The following is a 14,843-nucleotide window of genomic DNA, read 5'->3' on the forward strand; positions in this document are numbered from 1 at the left end:
GGAATAAAGCTGAAACCAATAGAGTAAACTACTATGTGCAAAAGCCATGTCTTTCAAGTCGAACCTATAAGCGTAGCCATGCAGATAGCTCTCGCGAAACTCCAGGTTTAACCACAAGCTAAACCACAGCTAATCTTTTTTTTTTTTTTTTTTTTTTTTTGTGTGTTTAGTGCACACTTAGGGTGGCTTTACGCGTGGCTCATTCTTGTCGTTTTTTTTTTTTTTTTTGCTATACATGCCTGGTTTGTGTAACGAAGTTTCCATTGAATTTTTCTGTTGCTGGCAAATTTTTCCTTTATATCAATTTGTATGGCGGCGATAACCAGTGGCAAATCTGCACTTCCTTTGTTTTTCCTTTGCATATCAGTGGATGTAGACGTTTTGAAAAATAATTCTGTAGGCATGACAATTGTGGCAGCCACTTACATTGTGCTGTGCCGTTACTGTGTGATAGTTTTTAGCAGCTAAAAAAACTGCTTTTTTTTTGTGCTTATTATGTACTAAGCGTAATTTCGATGCTCCTGGTGTAAATGAATAGAGCGGTTTTCAAGTCTCCTGCTACTGCGTCGTTGTAGCGCTAGTCGATTTCCTTTTTTTTTTGTTTGTTTGTTTATTTTACCCTGTAGTGCGTGCACGTATTGCGCTGAAGTTCTTCAGGCACCCGCGAGATGGAATATTCCTATTTTCTCCATGTCCCCGGGAAACTTGTCAGTCTTGCAAAACTTAATATTAACCTGTTGAAAATGGCGCCTGTTTACAAGTGATGTTTTTCCGGCTCCAAAATACTTTTCGCCCTTATTCTAAAAACTGCTAAGCGTGACTTGTATTTTCTATAGTTAACCTTAAATGCCTTCGGTCGCAGGGAAAGTGAAACTCTTGACTGAATGTATACAGTTTTGCTATGGCTGATGTGAACAGCCTTCTTTGAGAACGAATTATTGTGGCAGGTAGTAAGTACACCGTTGTAAAAATATTGAATGATCTGCGCATTGATATCTATGAGTACATATTTTGTAGGTTAACTTAACTTGGGGGGTTAGTTGTGGCGTAGTTTATTCTTAAGAAATGAATACCCCACACCTTTAGAAGACATATTTTGAGCGAGTGCTCTTCAAGTACAGAAGCATTAAATAAAAATAAAAACGTTTTTTTCCTCCCTACACTCCCACTGAAGATGCATTTCTGGCGTCGCTGGGCGAACGGCTTATTAGTACTAGCGCTTCTGACACAGCCCTAGTTACACTGCCGGTTTAACCACGGTTGCGCTTAACCGAGGTTACCGAACTTAACCACGGTTGAGCGCCAATTGCGGTTTGCAGTTATTACACAGCTCGCCGTCGTTCTCGGTTGCAGCGGTCATTGCCCATTATGTACAACAACTGAACCGACAATGTGATCAGCGGAACGAAGCTGCATTTCCAAACACGTGGTTTCCGCAGTGCCGTCCGACAAGGTGTCAACAGCGCGGCCAAGCACCGCACGATGGCAGCACCTCCTCGACCGCCGTAAACACCGCCGCGGTGGCCCCTCGTCAAGAATGAATTACTCTTGAGAATTGCTGACCAGCGACAAATTGCTGGTAGGAGCGATAACTGCGATACAAGCAAATTTCTGCTCAAGCCAGCTGCCACCGGAGCGTTGCGGCTCATCCGCTCAACTTGTGCTAGCTCTGCGATTAATGCGTCGCCAAAGTTAATCATATCGTTATTTTGTTTGTTTGTTTGTTTGTTTGTTTGTTTGTTTGTTTGTTTGTTTGTTTGTTTGTTTGTTTGTTGGATTTAACGTCCCAAAGCGACTCAGGCTATGAGAGACGCCGTAGTGGAGGACTCCAGAAAGTTCGACCACCTAGGGTTCCTTAACGTGCACTGGCATCGCACAATACACTGGCGCCTTGCTTTTCGCCTCCGTCGAAAAGCGGTCGCCGAGGTCGAGATTTGATCCCGCTTCCTTGGGAACAGTCGAGCGCCGTAAGCACTGCGCCAACCCTGCGAGGCATATCGTTCTTTTACTATGGCAGAACAGGTTTCACAATAAGCCAGTTTCATGAGTAGACCATTTACGACAGCGTTGTTCAGTTCCAAAGCGCCGACCACCGCGACTTCGAAGCGAAACAATTTAGGCCTAGCGACGACTACTAGGGGATTGCACGCGGCGCCGTCCCTCGCGCTCGCGCGCTCCACCGCTGCAGTGAGTGTAACGTAGCTCGCGGGATCCCGTGCTGGGAGCGTTGCGAACTTGTGTACTTTTATGATAAAGCTAAGACCGCGCATTTTTTGACCTTCCGCTCAACAACGAGCCACGTAAACGATTCTGCAGACACAGGACGAAGCTTGAGTGTATACGCTGTCGCTGCCGTAACCGAAGACGTTAGGTGGCACCGCCTACTCTAAGCGTAGGTCTTTAAACGTGATATAGTGGTGGGTAAATGCGTACATTGTTGAAGCAGACCCGCTTGTACGCGTCCGAGGTCCCAAGCTCGGTTCGCGATAACCACGGTTTGGTCCGCCGTATAACCACGATTACGCTAACCGGGTTAATCCTGTCCGTGTGGGGTGTAGTCTAAAGCACGCAGTCAAGCTGCTTACTAAAATATGCGGGGCAACGCTCCCTCTCGAATATTCCTCTTTCTGGAGTCTAGTTTTGTAACACCTCGATTCGTATTCCTTCCTTCTGTCATCTGTGTCGTTCGCTGCGGCCTACGCCACCGGGGAGGGATGACGGGTTACTGAAGATCAAAATAGAGAACGAAGCCATAAAATTGGGCCCCTAGCATGGTTACTTTTTCCACTGGAAAGAATTTCGAGCCAGTGGCCGTGTCGGGTTGCCTTGTCGTCCATCGCCATTTTTAGCGCGGGGTTTCCTCCTCACCACTTCGTACGGAAACCGAAAACCGTTATTCCGTCTATTAACGACGACAGGGCCGGCGCGGTGCCGGTGAAGGCGATTTTCAGCGGGGCTTCGTGGCGCTCTGCTCTGATGGCAAGACGAGCTGCGCTCGCAAGTCTGCACGGTGTCGCGTTACATAGCCATTTTTTTTATTATTTTCTGTTTCAAATTTGTTTTCGTTTCACGCCGTCGCAAACAACCGTGGTCGGAAGAAAGCTCGAACCGAAGCTTGGTCTCCTCTTCTGAGCTGTCTTTTCCGATTTTATTGCCTTTGTACGACGCTGAAGTTTGTCGCCGGACCCTTTCGTCTTTCTTGCTAGTCTTGTTTCACCTCGCTGCAAGAGCCTTTTTTTTTTTTTTTTTCCCTAAGAAAAGCTCACTTTTCCTCCGTATGCTGTTCGGTCCGGCATTGAATAGTTCGGGTTGATAGGACTTGTCGCCTTGACTATGCACTAAGCCTGTTTACTGGGACTATCCTCCGTAGCTCCATTATCTAGCTCGCTTAAGCGCAGATTTTTTTTTTTTTTTTTTTGCATTGTATAGAGTTTTGTATAGTATTCGACTGGGTTAGTCTGAGGATATCGATTCTTTTCTTTTATTTTTGTCAGACATAATGTAGTGACTTATATAGGGTATAGGCGGTATGCGCAACTGCGATAACACATGCTTTCAGCGTCCCGTTGCGGTTATAGCACCAGTGCTAAATCCCTGATATACACGCACTTTTGAGTAAATATGGGTACCAGCGAAGCCGTGGGATTGGAGCTAACAGCTTGATAAATATCGCGGCTTGGGCATGCGGAATAAATGTGAAGCGCAGCGTGCTCTCGCGTCTTAGCATTTGTAGTAACATTTCAGTTTCAGACCGCGCGGATAACGCCCATGTTAAGAGTAAATCCAAGTTCATGATATTTTTTTTTTTCTGTGTGTCCTGTAGTATCCAGGCTTGCTTCCCAGATAACTTTCTAAGTATTTCGGCGTCCGAACGATTTGTGAGCGTTTCAAGCCTTTGGATGTAGGTAGTCGTGATAGCTCGGCGAGCGGATTACAGAAGTGCCGGTCATTCACAAGCCATTCTAAGGCGCAAAGAGCTTGGGTAGTTTGTAGTCTCTTTTTTGCTGACGCCAGCTGTATAGATTCTACTTCACTGCTGACAGGCGATGTGAGAGTACACCCTTTATATTCGTATGTGGCTCGTAATGTATTTCCAGGTTTTCAAACTTGCTGAAGGCAATAAGATTTTTCGTCCTACCCTCTCCCATGGCTAGGGCTTCCACAATTGTTAAAGAAGTCATAATATAAGGCTTAAAAGCAAACCCTCTGGGCTCTAAACTTTTGACAAAGGCTGTACATGTCACAGGAGGTTCATGCAGCCCACCTAGCGCACTTGTGGTGGCGCAGCGGTCATGTTTTTGTTTTTTTTTGCACCTGGTCTAGTTATTGCGTACTGGCAGGAACACCCGCACGATTAATCCCCTGTCAAGCCGGCCTCACCCTTTATACCTGTGTTTATTATTTCGTGCATTCTTCTTTAGTATCGTCTATTCGTGGACGTTCCTGCGACCCTGTGACAAGATGGACGGCGAGAACTTCCCTTCCCGTACTGATTTCTCTATTGGCTCCTCGGTGTAACGACAACGATACACTGTAAAAAATGTGAAATTATAGGTATTTCGAAATAAAATTTCTGTCCCCGTACAGAGAATATCTGTTCCACTTCATTGACCGAAATATGTTCACGAAAAAAGCAGTAATTTTCTGTTTTCCAGCCGAAACATTGATTGGAAGGCAAACAATTCGATATATTTATGTGGTCTGTTCTATTTTGACCGCAAACTGATGTTCACTTAAATAGTAGGTAAATTCCGAATAGAAAGCGTAATGGTATGACAACCCCGAAGGTGCTGTCCTACGATTCGCTGCGTAACAATTTCGATTCGAAAGAAGGTAACTAGTGGCGCCACATTGAGGTCTGTTGTTGGTTGGCTCCCTGCTACAGTGGTATATGTTATGCAATTTTCCACTTGTCTCTTTTCGGTGGCTAGACAGCGGCTGTTGCGCGGCCAACTTTATGGGTGCCATGGAGTATTGCCAGCACCGAGAGGTACTCGTGAGATGTATAGTTAACAAGGCTTCCGCCTTAAAAATGGTTTCATTGAAGAAATGCCGCTTAACGCAATTTTATGGTTACTACAGGCATAAAAACATGTGAAATGAAAGACGAGTAAGAAGAAAAAGATATATTTCTATCATTCTTTTAACTGCGACAAAAAAAAAAGCAGAAAACTCCGTATAACATAAAATTTGTCATTTACAAAACTTTGCTATCTGCTGTAAACAGAAGAAACTGTAAAATCACAAAACAATTAAAAACAGAAAACATAGCAGAACAGAAAATTTCTAGCAAGGCAGCTGCCAGAAAATTACTGTATTTTTCAACAAAAACATTTTACAGTGTAGGAACGGAACTAAATGAAAGAAAAATTATCGTTATATATGTAAAGCCCTCACCCAAGGGCCCTTGAGGTATCTGAAATAAATAAATATATACCGATTCTTGACCATTCAAATCGGCTCGCTCACATCCGTCATCTTAGATAAAAAGTTCGGTCGAGCGGAGCTTTCTTGGCCCATGATGGTCTAATTCGGCTTTATTTTTATTTTTATTTATTTATTTATTATTATTATTATTATTTTCTGTTTTCTAACTCATGGTTTGTGCGAGTGTCGGCCGACCGAGCCTCGGGTATTCCGCGGCCTCGAAAGGGCAAGGCATGTTTGCACACGTTCCTGGCAAATGCTGTTAGCACCACTCTTCTTTCTCTTTGCCATGTTGCAGAAAGAGCCCTACACATTACAACAGGTGGAGACCGCTCTTTGGAAGCGGATATTGCGTCCAAGAACATGTTATAAGAGCGCAGTTTTTCGACTTGGACTCACCTTGTATAAATCCTGTTCAAACGTTTCCTAAACAACTCCCAGATTTTCCAGATCGCGACGTTGTGGTTTATAGCCATGTTCCAGAAATCCCTTCTGCAGTCTGTGCGCAAATCGCATTTGGCTACTGGAACGAGAATAGGGCGTTTGTTTTTACTGCTGTTTTAGTGTGCGTGCGTGCGTGCGCGTGTGCGCGTGTGCGCGCGCGTGTGTGTGTGTGTGTGTGTGTGTGTGTGTGTGTGTGTGTGTGTGTGTGTGTGTGTGTGTGTGTGTGTGTGTGTGTGTGTGTGTGTGTGTGTGTGTGTGTGTGTGTGTGTGTGTGTGTGTGCGTGTGCGCGCGCACGTGTGTGTGCGTGCGTGTGTGTGCGTGTAATTCCGTGGTAAGGTGATCCAACGCACGCTGTATTTGCAAGGGGTAATGGCTGAAATGCAACAGTGCCGTCTTTACAGGAACCCGTATCTGCGACTCAACGTGCGCTCTCTCGCACGCCTTACTGGCCTTAATCCAAGCGTTACACCTAAGCTACTGCTTTTTAACGCTGTGAACTTTTTTAAGGGCCCTGCAACTCTTTATCTGCTTCGATGCGATGTTACTAGTGATTTCATGCTTCGTGACACATCACAGATACCAGTGTTCGCTGTTTCTACTGCCTCCGTGGTCATGAAGCCAAATTCGACAATGACCTCGTATGAGCGTTGGTAGCAATAAATCGGAATATAATCCAAGTATGACCGCGTGTTCAGTGCGACGAAACTGATTTCTATTTACGGTAAATGTTCTCAGGACTTTTCGTCACTAGTATGGCCAGCAGGAGAGTGCGCTGTTGCACGCAATTTAACGTTATGTCTGTAAACTTGTTTCCGACGCGCAAGCTTTTTTTTTTCTTTATTCTTTCTCACGTTCTCTAAAGCTGATGACATGAACACAGACTTAGGTATGCGGCATTTACACCCAGTAAAGGCTGACAACAGCTAAGGTAACTCTAGTTTAACGGACATTCGCTGAGGTGGCTGTAGCCACATACGACGCACACAAGGGAGCCGCATGTCTACCATGCACTCATTATTGCTCTCGGCAGACGTGCGCGTAAAAATGGTTGTTTTATGTCTGCTAATACGACGTCTGTGCGGGAGGGGTTGTTGACTCACTTCTTCGGTTGGTATGGTGTCGTTGTTTTGTTTGTCTCGCTGTTTCCAGGTGCGTAGCAAGAAAAGAGCTGTAGTTCTGATACTTAGGCCGCCGCCTGCCTCAAAATTTGCTGCTCTCATTGTAATCTAACAACTGCAAAATGCTGTTTTCGACCCCAAGTGCTTGCTGTAGAAGTTTTTCCCTGTAAAATATTAGGCCTTTTGGGTTGCTCGTTGTGAACCATTCATCAGAATCATTGAGCCAAGGGGGATGGTTCTTTGAGCTGGCACAGCAGACTCGCGGGAAGCAACGAGGCTTCTCTGGCGCAATTAATCGGCAGAAGCGTGACTGGGGGTAAGAGTGCTCTCTCATGGCGTTGGGCGGCGGACAGCCGGCGCGGTAGCAGCCGCCGCTGCGCGCCCCTGACAAAAAGGGTGTGCACCAACCCCAGGACACGCGTGGCGCAAAGTACGCGGCTGACCCGTTGCCCCCGTGTGGCGCAGGCATGCGGCGTCCCGGGAGGCCGGCCGGACGATGCCCGCCATGAGCCCCGAGGCGGCCAGTCGCCACCCGCCGCTTCCTCTTCTGCTTAGCGAGGAATGCGATTAAGACCGGTGAGTAGGCGCCGCCGTTCTCTCGCCCGCCGCGTGCGCGGGCAGATTTTTGCCCCGCCGCCGCTGCTGCTGCTGCCTGCAGATTTTGCTTTCCCGCGCGCACGCTGAGGCATGCGACTTCTCAACGGGTGCATCGGGCGCGGCTGTGGCGCTTGCCGCGTGCTATGACCCCGGCTACAAGCCCCTTGCGACGCGCAGTTTGTCAAAGGTATAGCAGCCATCGCAACACCCGTCTCTTCCTAAGCTGCGCAGCTGGCCTCCCGACTTTCCAGAGCCCTGAGAAGTGAGAGAAGTGGTTGTTCTTACTCTTCCGATGCTCATGTCACGTCCCCTGTACCTTCATAGTGAGCGATACCAGATTGAAACCTCAGGACGGGCGCGTCAGCCAGTATAGCTCTGCAAATGGTGGCGGTTGCAGATATGAAGGTTGCACTCCGAGCCATAATCTGTCGCAGCCGAATGAGGGGATCGCAGGTCTGCGCTGCGACATGTTAGGCCACCTCACCTCTGCGACTACACACATGTCTAAAAAATGTGTGCGTGAGGTATATTTAACGAAAATTTCTGTTCCTGTGTACAGAATATGTGTTGTACGCCAATGACAGAAAAAAAAAAAAGCGATAATTTTTTGTTTTCCAGCCGAAGCCTCGGTTAGAACGCAAATATTTACAGGTACATTTGTCGTCTGTTCAATTTAGTATCGCTGATTGCTACTTGAGTAGTAGATTCATGCTAAATTGGAAGCGAAATTTTGCAACAACCAAGAAGGTGGTGACCGAAGAACGTCTGCGTAACAATTTCGATACGAAATAGAGGTAACGGCGCCATATTTAGGTTTGTTATTGGTGGCTATGAGCATGTATAGTGGACCAAACGAGGAGAGATATTGGCTCCCTGATGCACACTGTTCTGCATGCCGTTGCTCCACTCGCAGTTCCGGTGGCTGGAGAACGGCTGTTGCAAGGCTAACATTATGGATGCCATCGAGTATTGCTCGCACCGACGGGCAGATATTCGTGTGATGGGGTTAGTAAGACTTCCGCCTTAAAAATGCTGTTCATCGAGAGAAATTAGAGCTTTGCGCAATATCGTTTTCTATAGGCAGAAGAACATGTGAAATAACAAGAATGAATATACGGGGTGTCCCAGCTAACTCGGACCAAGGCTTTAAAAAATATGGTGGGCCCCAGCCCAGTGAAACCAGTTCAGAGCTGTCCAGAGCCGCCTGTGGTAATCTTCAATATTTTTTTTGTTCATCGAAGGTACTTTATTAATAAGGACTAATTACCTGTTCTAATTATCGCCTTGAGAAAAGAAGTGTCATACAAAAGTTGTAGATTTCGAAAAACTGCTGGCTACGTTGTTTTCATCACGCTACGACTTACGCCACCCTATTTATAGGCCTTCAAAAAAAAATGAAGTCACGTGACCAGCTGGTATTTTAAATCATTCCCTAAGTGCGTATAACCAGCTTCATCGTAGAGAGCACGCCCAGAAAAGCGGATTTTGTTGTCTCGGACGCGTCTCGAGGCTTCAAAGTGACACCACAATCACGGGGAAGTTTATTTTTATTGCGCCAGGCGTCGTTTTCGGCTGGAAAAAAAATCACTTTACGTAAATGCTAGTTTTGAAACAACGTAGCTAACATTTTTTTTTTTTTTTTTTTATAGAATATCTACAACCTCTTCATTGACCCTTTTTCTCTTTGCGAAGTTAGCAATTATGAGCTACATGCACATATCTGAATCACCGTTATGCTTCAAATGCGATGTACTTAAAAATATTGTGATGCAGTTGCATATTGTTCTCGATGGAGTTTCAAGAATAAATTACTTTACTTCTACAAATTTCTCCCATGAACCCCTGCTACATATCAGGATTCAGTCGGCTGAAAGTTGCTGAATCCAGCTTTCTACAAGGCGGAAGCTGCTGTCCGAGTTTTGCTCAAGTGAATTCATGCATTACAAAAAAAAAAAAAAAAAAAAATCGTAACGTGCATGTACTGAAAACTTCGCAGTGTAAAATATGAAACCATAAGCGAAAAAGGGGCAATTAATCAGTCATTGGCACTACGTTCATGGAGTGCCTGTCAACTATAAATCCTGAAGGGAAATCCTCTTTGAAGCAGTGTAACGATTTTGTTTTCATGACTGTCCATATTAACGCGATAAAAATACATGGGCCCTAATGGTATCTGTGCATTTTCTCCTTGTGCATTGTCCGGACATCGACTTTCCATATTAACGAGACGTAAATGCGTGGAAAGAGTTTAGTCCTCATGTCATGCTAAGCCCAATTTGGGCTAGCCCCTGTTTTTCCCATTCGGGCATCGTATAGACGTGGCTAGGGCGACCTGAGCACATATTCCCACATCTGGCCCTCAAGAGTCCCTTGTGGCGAATTTTAGGGCAGATTCAAAGCAAATTTGGGCTTTATGTAGAAAGAGCCTGGGCTAACCTAAATGGGGCGCTGCCCACTAAAAAGCTGAATAGGTCCCGCATGAGCCATGGCGGGGCTAAAAACGGGCATGCCCGCACGTTGCCCACGTGAGTCCCTTGAGCGGTACCCGAGGGAAGGTCTGACGGAACTGTCCACTGGACTTCATGCAGAAAACTCCTGGGCTAGCCCGAATGGGGCTGCCCACAAAAAAGAAAAAAAAAATCTGGATAGTTTCTGCATAGGATGTTGCGGTGTTGGAAAGTGGTCATACGCTCTTCTTCCCACATCGGTCTGTTGCGGGGCACTTTAGGGCAGATGCGACGCAAATGTGGGCGTAAAGCAGATAGAAGATGGGCTCAAAAGCCGAATAGGTGCAGCATGGGTCGCGGCCGGGCTGAAAAGCGGGCATGCCCCCACGCTTCCCTCATATGGCTTTTTGGGGGTACTGGCAGGCAAATACAACATATATTTTGATTGTGTGCACGGTAAGGCCGCAGTGGGCCCCAAATTGGCCACAGCCGTTCTTACCACGGAAACTTCTTCATTCTATTTTAAGAATGCCACTTTATTTATGCAATTGATATTATACGCGCCGGTAATTGCCTCTTAGGGAGGTTTCTCTAAATTCTTCTAAGCATACTATGCCGTTACTAAAGACTATCTTTTTGACTAGGCAACTATGTTAATTCCGCAGTATTGGCAGAAAATATGCAGCAGTAACTGTTCCGCTTTACGATTATGTACTGAACTACCTCCGGATCGACCCTGCGTGATTATTATTCGACACAGAGTGCCGACATAAATTTCCAGGCCAACATTTAGGGGGCATTGTGGGCCAACCCATATTATGAAAGGGTTGGGAATAAATTGCTCTTATGCTGCTTAGTATAGAATACCAGGTAAAGAAATAGTGCTCAATATTTCACACTTGATGGTTAATGTGACCTGGGCAGCCTCGAAAACGCCAATGAACCCATGAGGGCGACACGCGTGGACCAGCCTAAATCGGGCTGTCCTCCGTAAAGCAACGGCCGGTATTATTCTCGTATTGGAAGGATTAACCTACATCAGTGACCAGTGGGGCGGCACCCGCCTGTTCATAAGTAGAACCCATTAGTGATTTTGATGCTGCCCACATTCGGATATTTAGGCCAAATGCGGGCAGCCTTATTTGGACTGCCCACACGGGTATGAATTGGGACCGCTCGTGGTGAAATTGGGCAGCCCACGCGGGGACCCTGTGGACACGAGTTGCAAGTCTCTCACGGGGCCCGTATGGGCTGCACCCATGGGTCCAGTGCGGGCCCCCTCTTCATAGCCCACTTTGTGCTACTTGGCACAGAAAAGTAAACAAACAAAACAAAAAACAAAAAAAAAGTAGCATCGCAGATCATTTCTGTCAATTTACAGCAATTTTCTGCTAGTTGTAAACTGTGAAAAGCTGGAAAAGGAAAGAAAAATTAAGAACAGAAAGCGTAGATGAACAGAAAATTTGTGGCTGGACAGCTTCCGGAAAATTCCGGTATTTTTCGATTAAATTTCTTTACAATGTGCTCGTCTAAAGCCAAATGTCTCTGCGCAACGCGTGAAGCGACTTCCCGTTTTGCTGCGTGGTTAAGAAACATTCAGGTTGACTGGCTCAGAAAAATCGTACGTTCTGTCGCCAGATTTCTAAAGCGTGGCTCTTCGAATTCACTAACGAAGAGGGACCTTGGAGCGAAATCGAACGTGCGCATTTTCGGGCGCGAATCAAGGAAAAACGCCGCGGATATTGCGTTCTCGATTCGACCGCTAGAATTCGCCCCAATAAACTGAAAAAACATATGTCACCTGCCTGGAGACTGCGGATATTTAAACATGGCGGCTAGTATCGGGCATGCTTGCACTGCATGACTCCTGGCACCAGCCACATTTCGGTATGCCTTAGTGAAAAGTAGGCTGGCGCAATTCGTGGAAACAGTGAAGCGTTGGTTGTCTCCCGTTTCGGAGAACACCGTTTTCAAGCACTTAAATTTTCCTTGCGCGTGCCGTTCGCGCCGCTCGAACGCGCAAGCACTCGATATCTGAAGTCGGGGCGTGGAGCTTTGGCATAGCGTTGCGCAAGACGCCTTCTCCTTAGTTGTCGGCGTGGGCCGCAGTTTCACGCTCCCTTTATTGCGCTGATGATTGCGCGTGGAGTGCTGCTGAGTTTATTTCACTTTTAATATTGCGCTATCGTTTAGAGCTGCTGCATCGGAGGTTTGCACCGCCCCGCCTCATCTTCTTTCTCTACTGCCGGGCGGCTTCACGGAAGAGTTGGTAAAAAGGCCACTCTATGTATGCATTCGTAACTCGAGCTTATGGTGCATCGTTGTTGGCTGCTGTATCGATTTCTCGATAGCTCTACGTGGTGCAGTTCTGCCCAGGCGCACGGCTATACGAGCAGCAGCAGCCGCTGAGTGGAATCCATAACGAATGCCGCCCTCCGTCTCTGCCGTGGCTATGGCCAACAGGACAGTAGCCTCCGTCACAAGAATACTTGAATTTGCTCTTATAGAGCGGAGCGTGGGGTGTGCGTAGTAAATTCACATACCGTATTTTCGAAACGTAACAACGCTGCCGTCACCCCTGAAAATGTGGAGCTGAAGGAGCGACGTCAATCCTGCTGCCTCGGGTCCTCGCCGGCTGTGTGTACGTTCGTGACTTGGGCATGCGTGATCGGTATGGATAGTAATTGACTTGTAGAGGCTTGTTTCTTTGTGTGCGTGCGTGCGCGCGCACCAAAGTCGCACAGAAAACGCGGCGAAAGGCACCCGTATGCAACCCAAGAACACCGGGTGGGGTGCCTCGACACGCGCGCCTCGCTGGAGATCTCGACTGCGGCGCCCCCGGTAGCTCGCGTGTCGCATCTAGACGTTAAAGTTCATAATTATCCATAATTTACAGTTCTTTTTAGCATGATGCATACCGCCACTGATACGTATACACCGTCTCGGGGCGACGGATGTGCACCTGCAGATGGCCGACATTTGGCACGTGGGCGACCTGCGCAGCGGCACCACGCTTTACGCCTCTCTTAGAAGAAGGCAGCAGAGCAGGTAACAACACAAAGCGTAAGAGGCACGCACTGCACTGACAACTATATTAACTAGAAACCGCTCATCTTCTTCCTTCACTTCACGTCTGCAGCCAACTTCCTCCTTGTCTTTAACATCCTGCCGGTTTGCGCAAAAATTCTACTTCCTTCTTCAACAAAACCGCTGATGGCATACTGACACATTGGTCTCCCAAGTCACAGATTGCATATGCTTCAAAAACTTCCCTTGCTAACTTGTCCTCCATCCTTTTCATAACCTTAACATTGTGAAGGTCAGCCGGACATTTTTGGTCTCTACAACCAACGCAGTCTTTGCAGTGCACAGCGAGATTATTGCCAGACTTGTCCGATATTGCCATGTAGCGTGCCATAGCAAGAGATGTGTGACCAACTAGCTCAGAGTTCGACTCTATTACGCTTTACGCGGCTGCGGTGGCGGTATACGCCCTGTGCTAGAAGTCTAATAAGTCATGTGATGGCATAATTAAGAAGCGGTATGGGCATCCTGATTGCTTTTCGCAAAGGCGGCGAAAGTGCCGGCAGGGTTGAATACGCGCTGATAGCAATTAACAGCCAGGAACGGCTTTTCCAGAAGGGAAGGAGGCACCTATACGCTCCGCTGTGCTGTTCACAAAGGTGCTAATTTAAATTAAGCCATGATTAGGTTAGTGGACGACCATTGTCAGTGGTACTCGCTGTGATAAGGCACGGTGCGTTGACTTGCATTGCTTTCGACTGCATCTTGTATGCAAGCAGCTGCTAGAATTTCCATTCTAGGAGTATGCTATACTAGAGAAGCGAACAGTAAGTTTCCAACGTCTAGCGGAGCGACGGAATACATACACTGCACTTCGTTGTCAGTGCACTTCGTTCTCCGTTTACCTCTATTCGCACTTACACTACAACAATGCCTTCGCTTTCGGTGGATGGAAACCGTGCAGCATTGTTTGATCAAGCATTTCCGCGCAACATATAGGTCGCGTTATTCACTACGGTTTCTCTTGCCGCGTAAATCACCGTGTTCGTTGTAGCTGCTCACACCATTGCGTCGCGCGCTGGGACCCTGTGCATGCGTTGGAAACACATAATCATGTTTATGCGCTCCGCAGTAGAAAGCCTATTCAAACATGCATGCACCGAAGCATTTGCATGCGGTAACGTCACACCAACGCGGCCTGTTGCGCCGAGATGTGTAACACGACATGTTACCAGCACTGTGTCGCTTGTTTAGGGTGCTCAATGGCTGGTACTTGAACAACGTACGGAACCATCTCTCTCTCTCTCTCTCTTTCTTTTTTTTTTTTTTCCAGCGACTGCTGCTGCTGCACGGAGCGCAGTTTCGTAGAGAACAAAAAATTGCAACCAAGAAGTGGAAGTGGATAAAAAGATTTTAAGCAAATTGATTGGACACGTTGTGCCTTGAGTTATTTTTCGTTGCTACGTCATCGCCTCGTATGAGCGCTGTATCTGAAGGTGTCAGCGTGCCAACATGTCCAAGGAAGGGCGCGTGCAGCTAAGCTATGCCCAGAGGTAATAAATTAGAAAAGTAGCGCCTCCCTTGCGCTGCTTACGGCTCATACATGGACCCCGCGAGCTTGTCCTCACGGTCTAGTTCACAAAAACACTAGCTGATTTGGTGAGCTTATGTGCCTTCCTCGATTTGTGCAAAGAAGTAACTTGACAGCTCTCTGCTTTATATGCGGCAAACTGGAAGGAGCCTCTAAATCTCTAGTTACAAGGCCAGCCTCTGTCACGCGTTGTC

General features: G+C 47.0%; 1 protein-coding gene across 2 annotated transcripts in view; it reads left to right on the forward strand.

Moving 5' to 3' along the window:
- LOC146205520 (LIM domain-binding protein 2-like) overlaps nt 1–14,843 on the forward strand; it is a 300,230-nt gene that overhangs the window by 97,028 nt on the left and 188,359 nt on the right. For both annotated transcript variants that reach the window (XM_084590235.1, XM_084590236.1), the window contains exon 2: nt 7,456–7,566. In XM_084590235.1, coding sequence (XP_084446361.1) covers nt 7,552–7,566 — 15 coding nt within the window. In that variant the 5' untranslated portion in view covers nt 7,456–7,551. The remainder of the gene's footprint in view (nt 1–7,455; nt 7,567–14,843) is intronic.

The sequence above is a fragment of the Amblyomma maculatum genome, chromosome 1 (genome assembly GCF_055883805.1).
Source record: "Amblyomma maculatum isolate TAMU_Amacu chromosome 1, ASM5588380v1, whole genome shotgun sequence".
In the NCBI taxonomy this organism is placed as follows: domain Eukaryota; kingdom Metazoa; phylum Arthropoda; class Arachnida; order Ixodida; family Ixodidae; genus Amblyomma; species Amblyomma maculatum.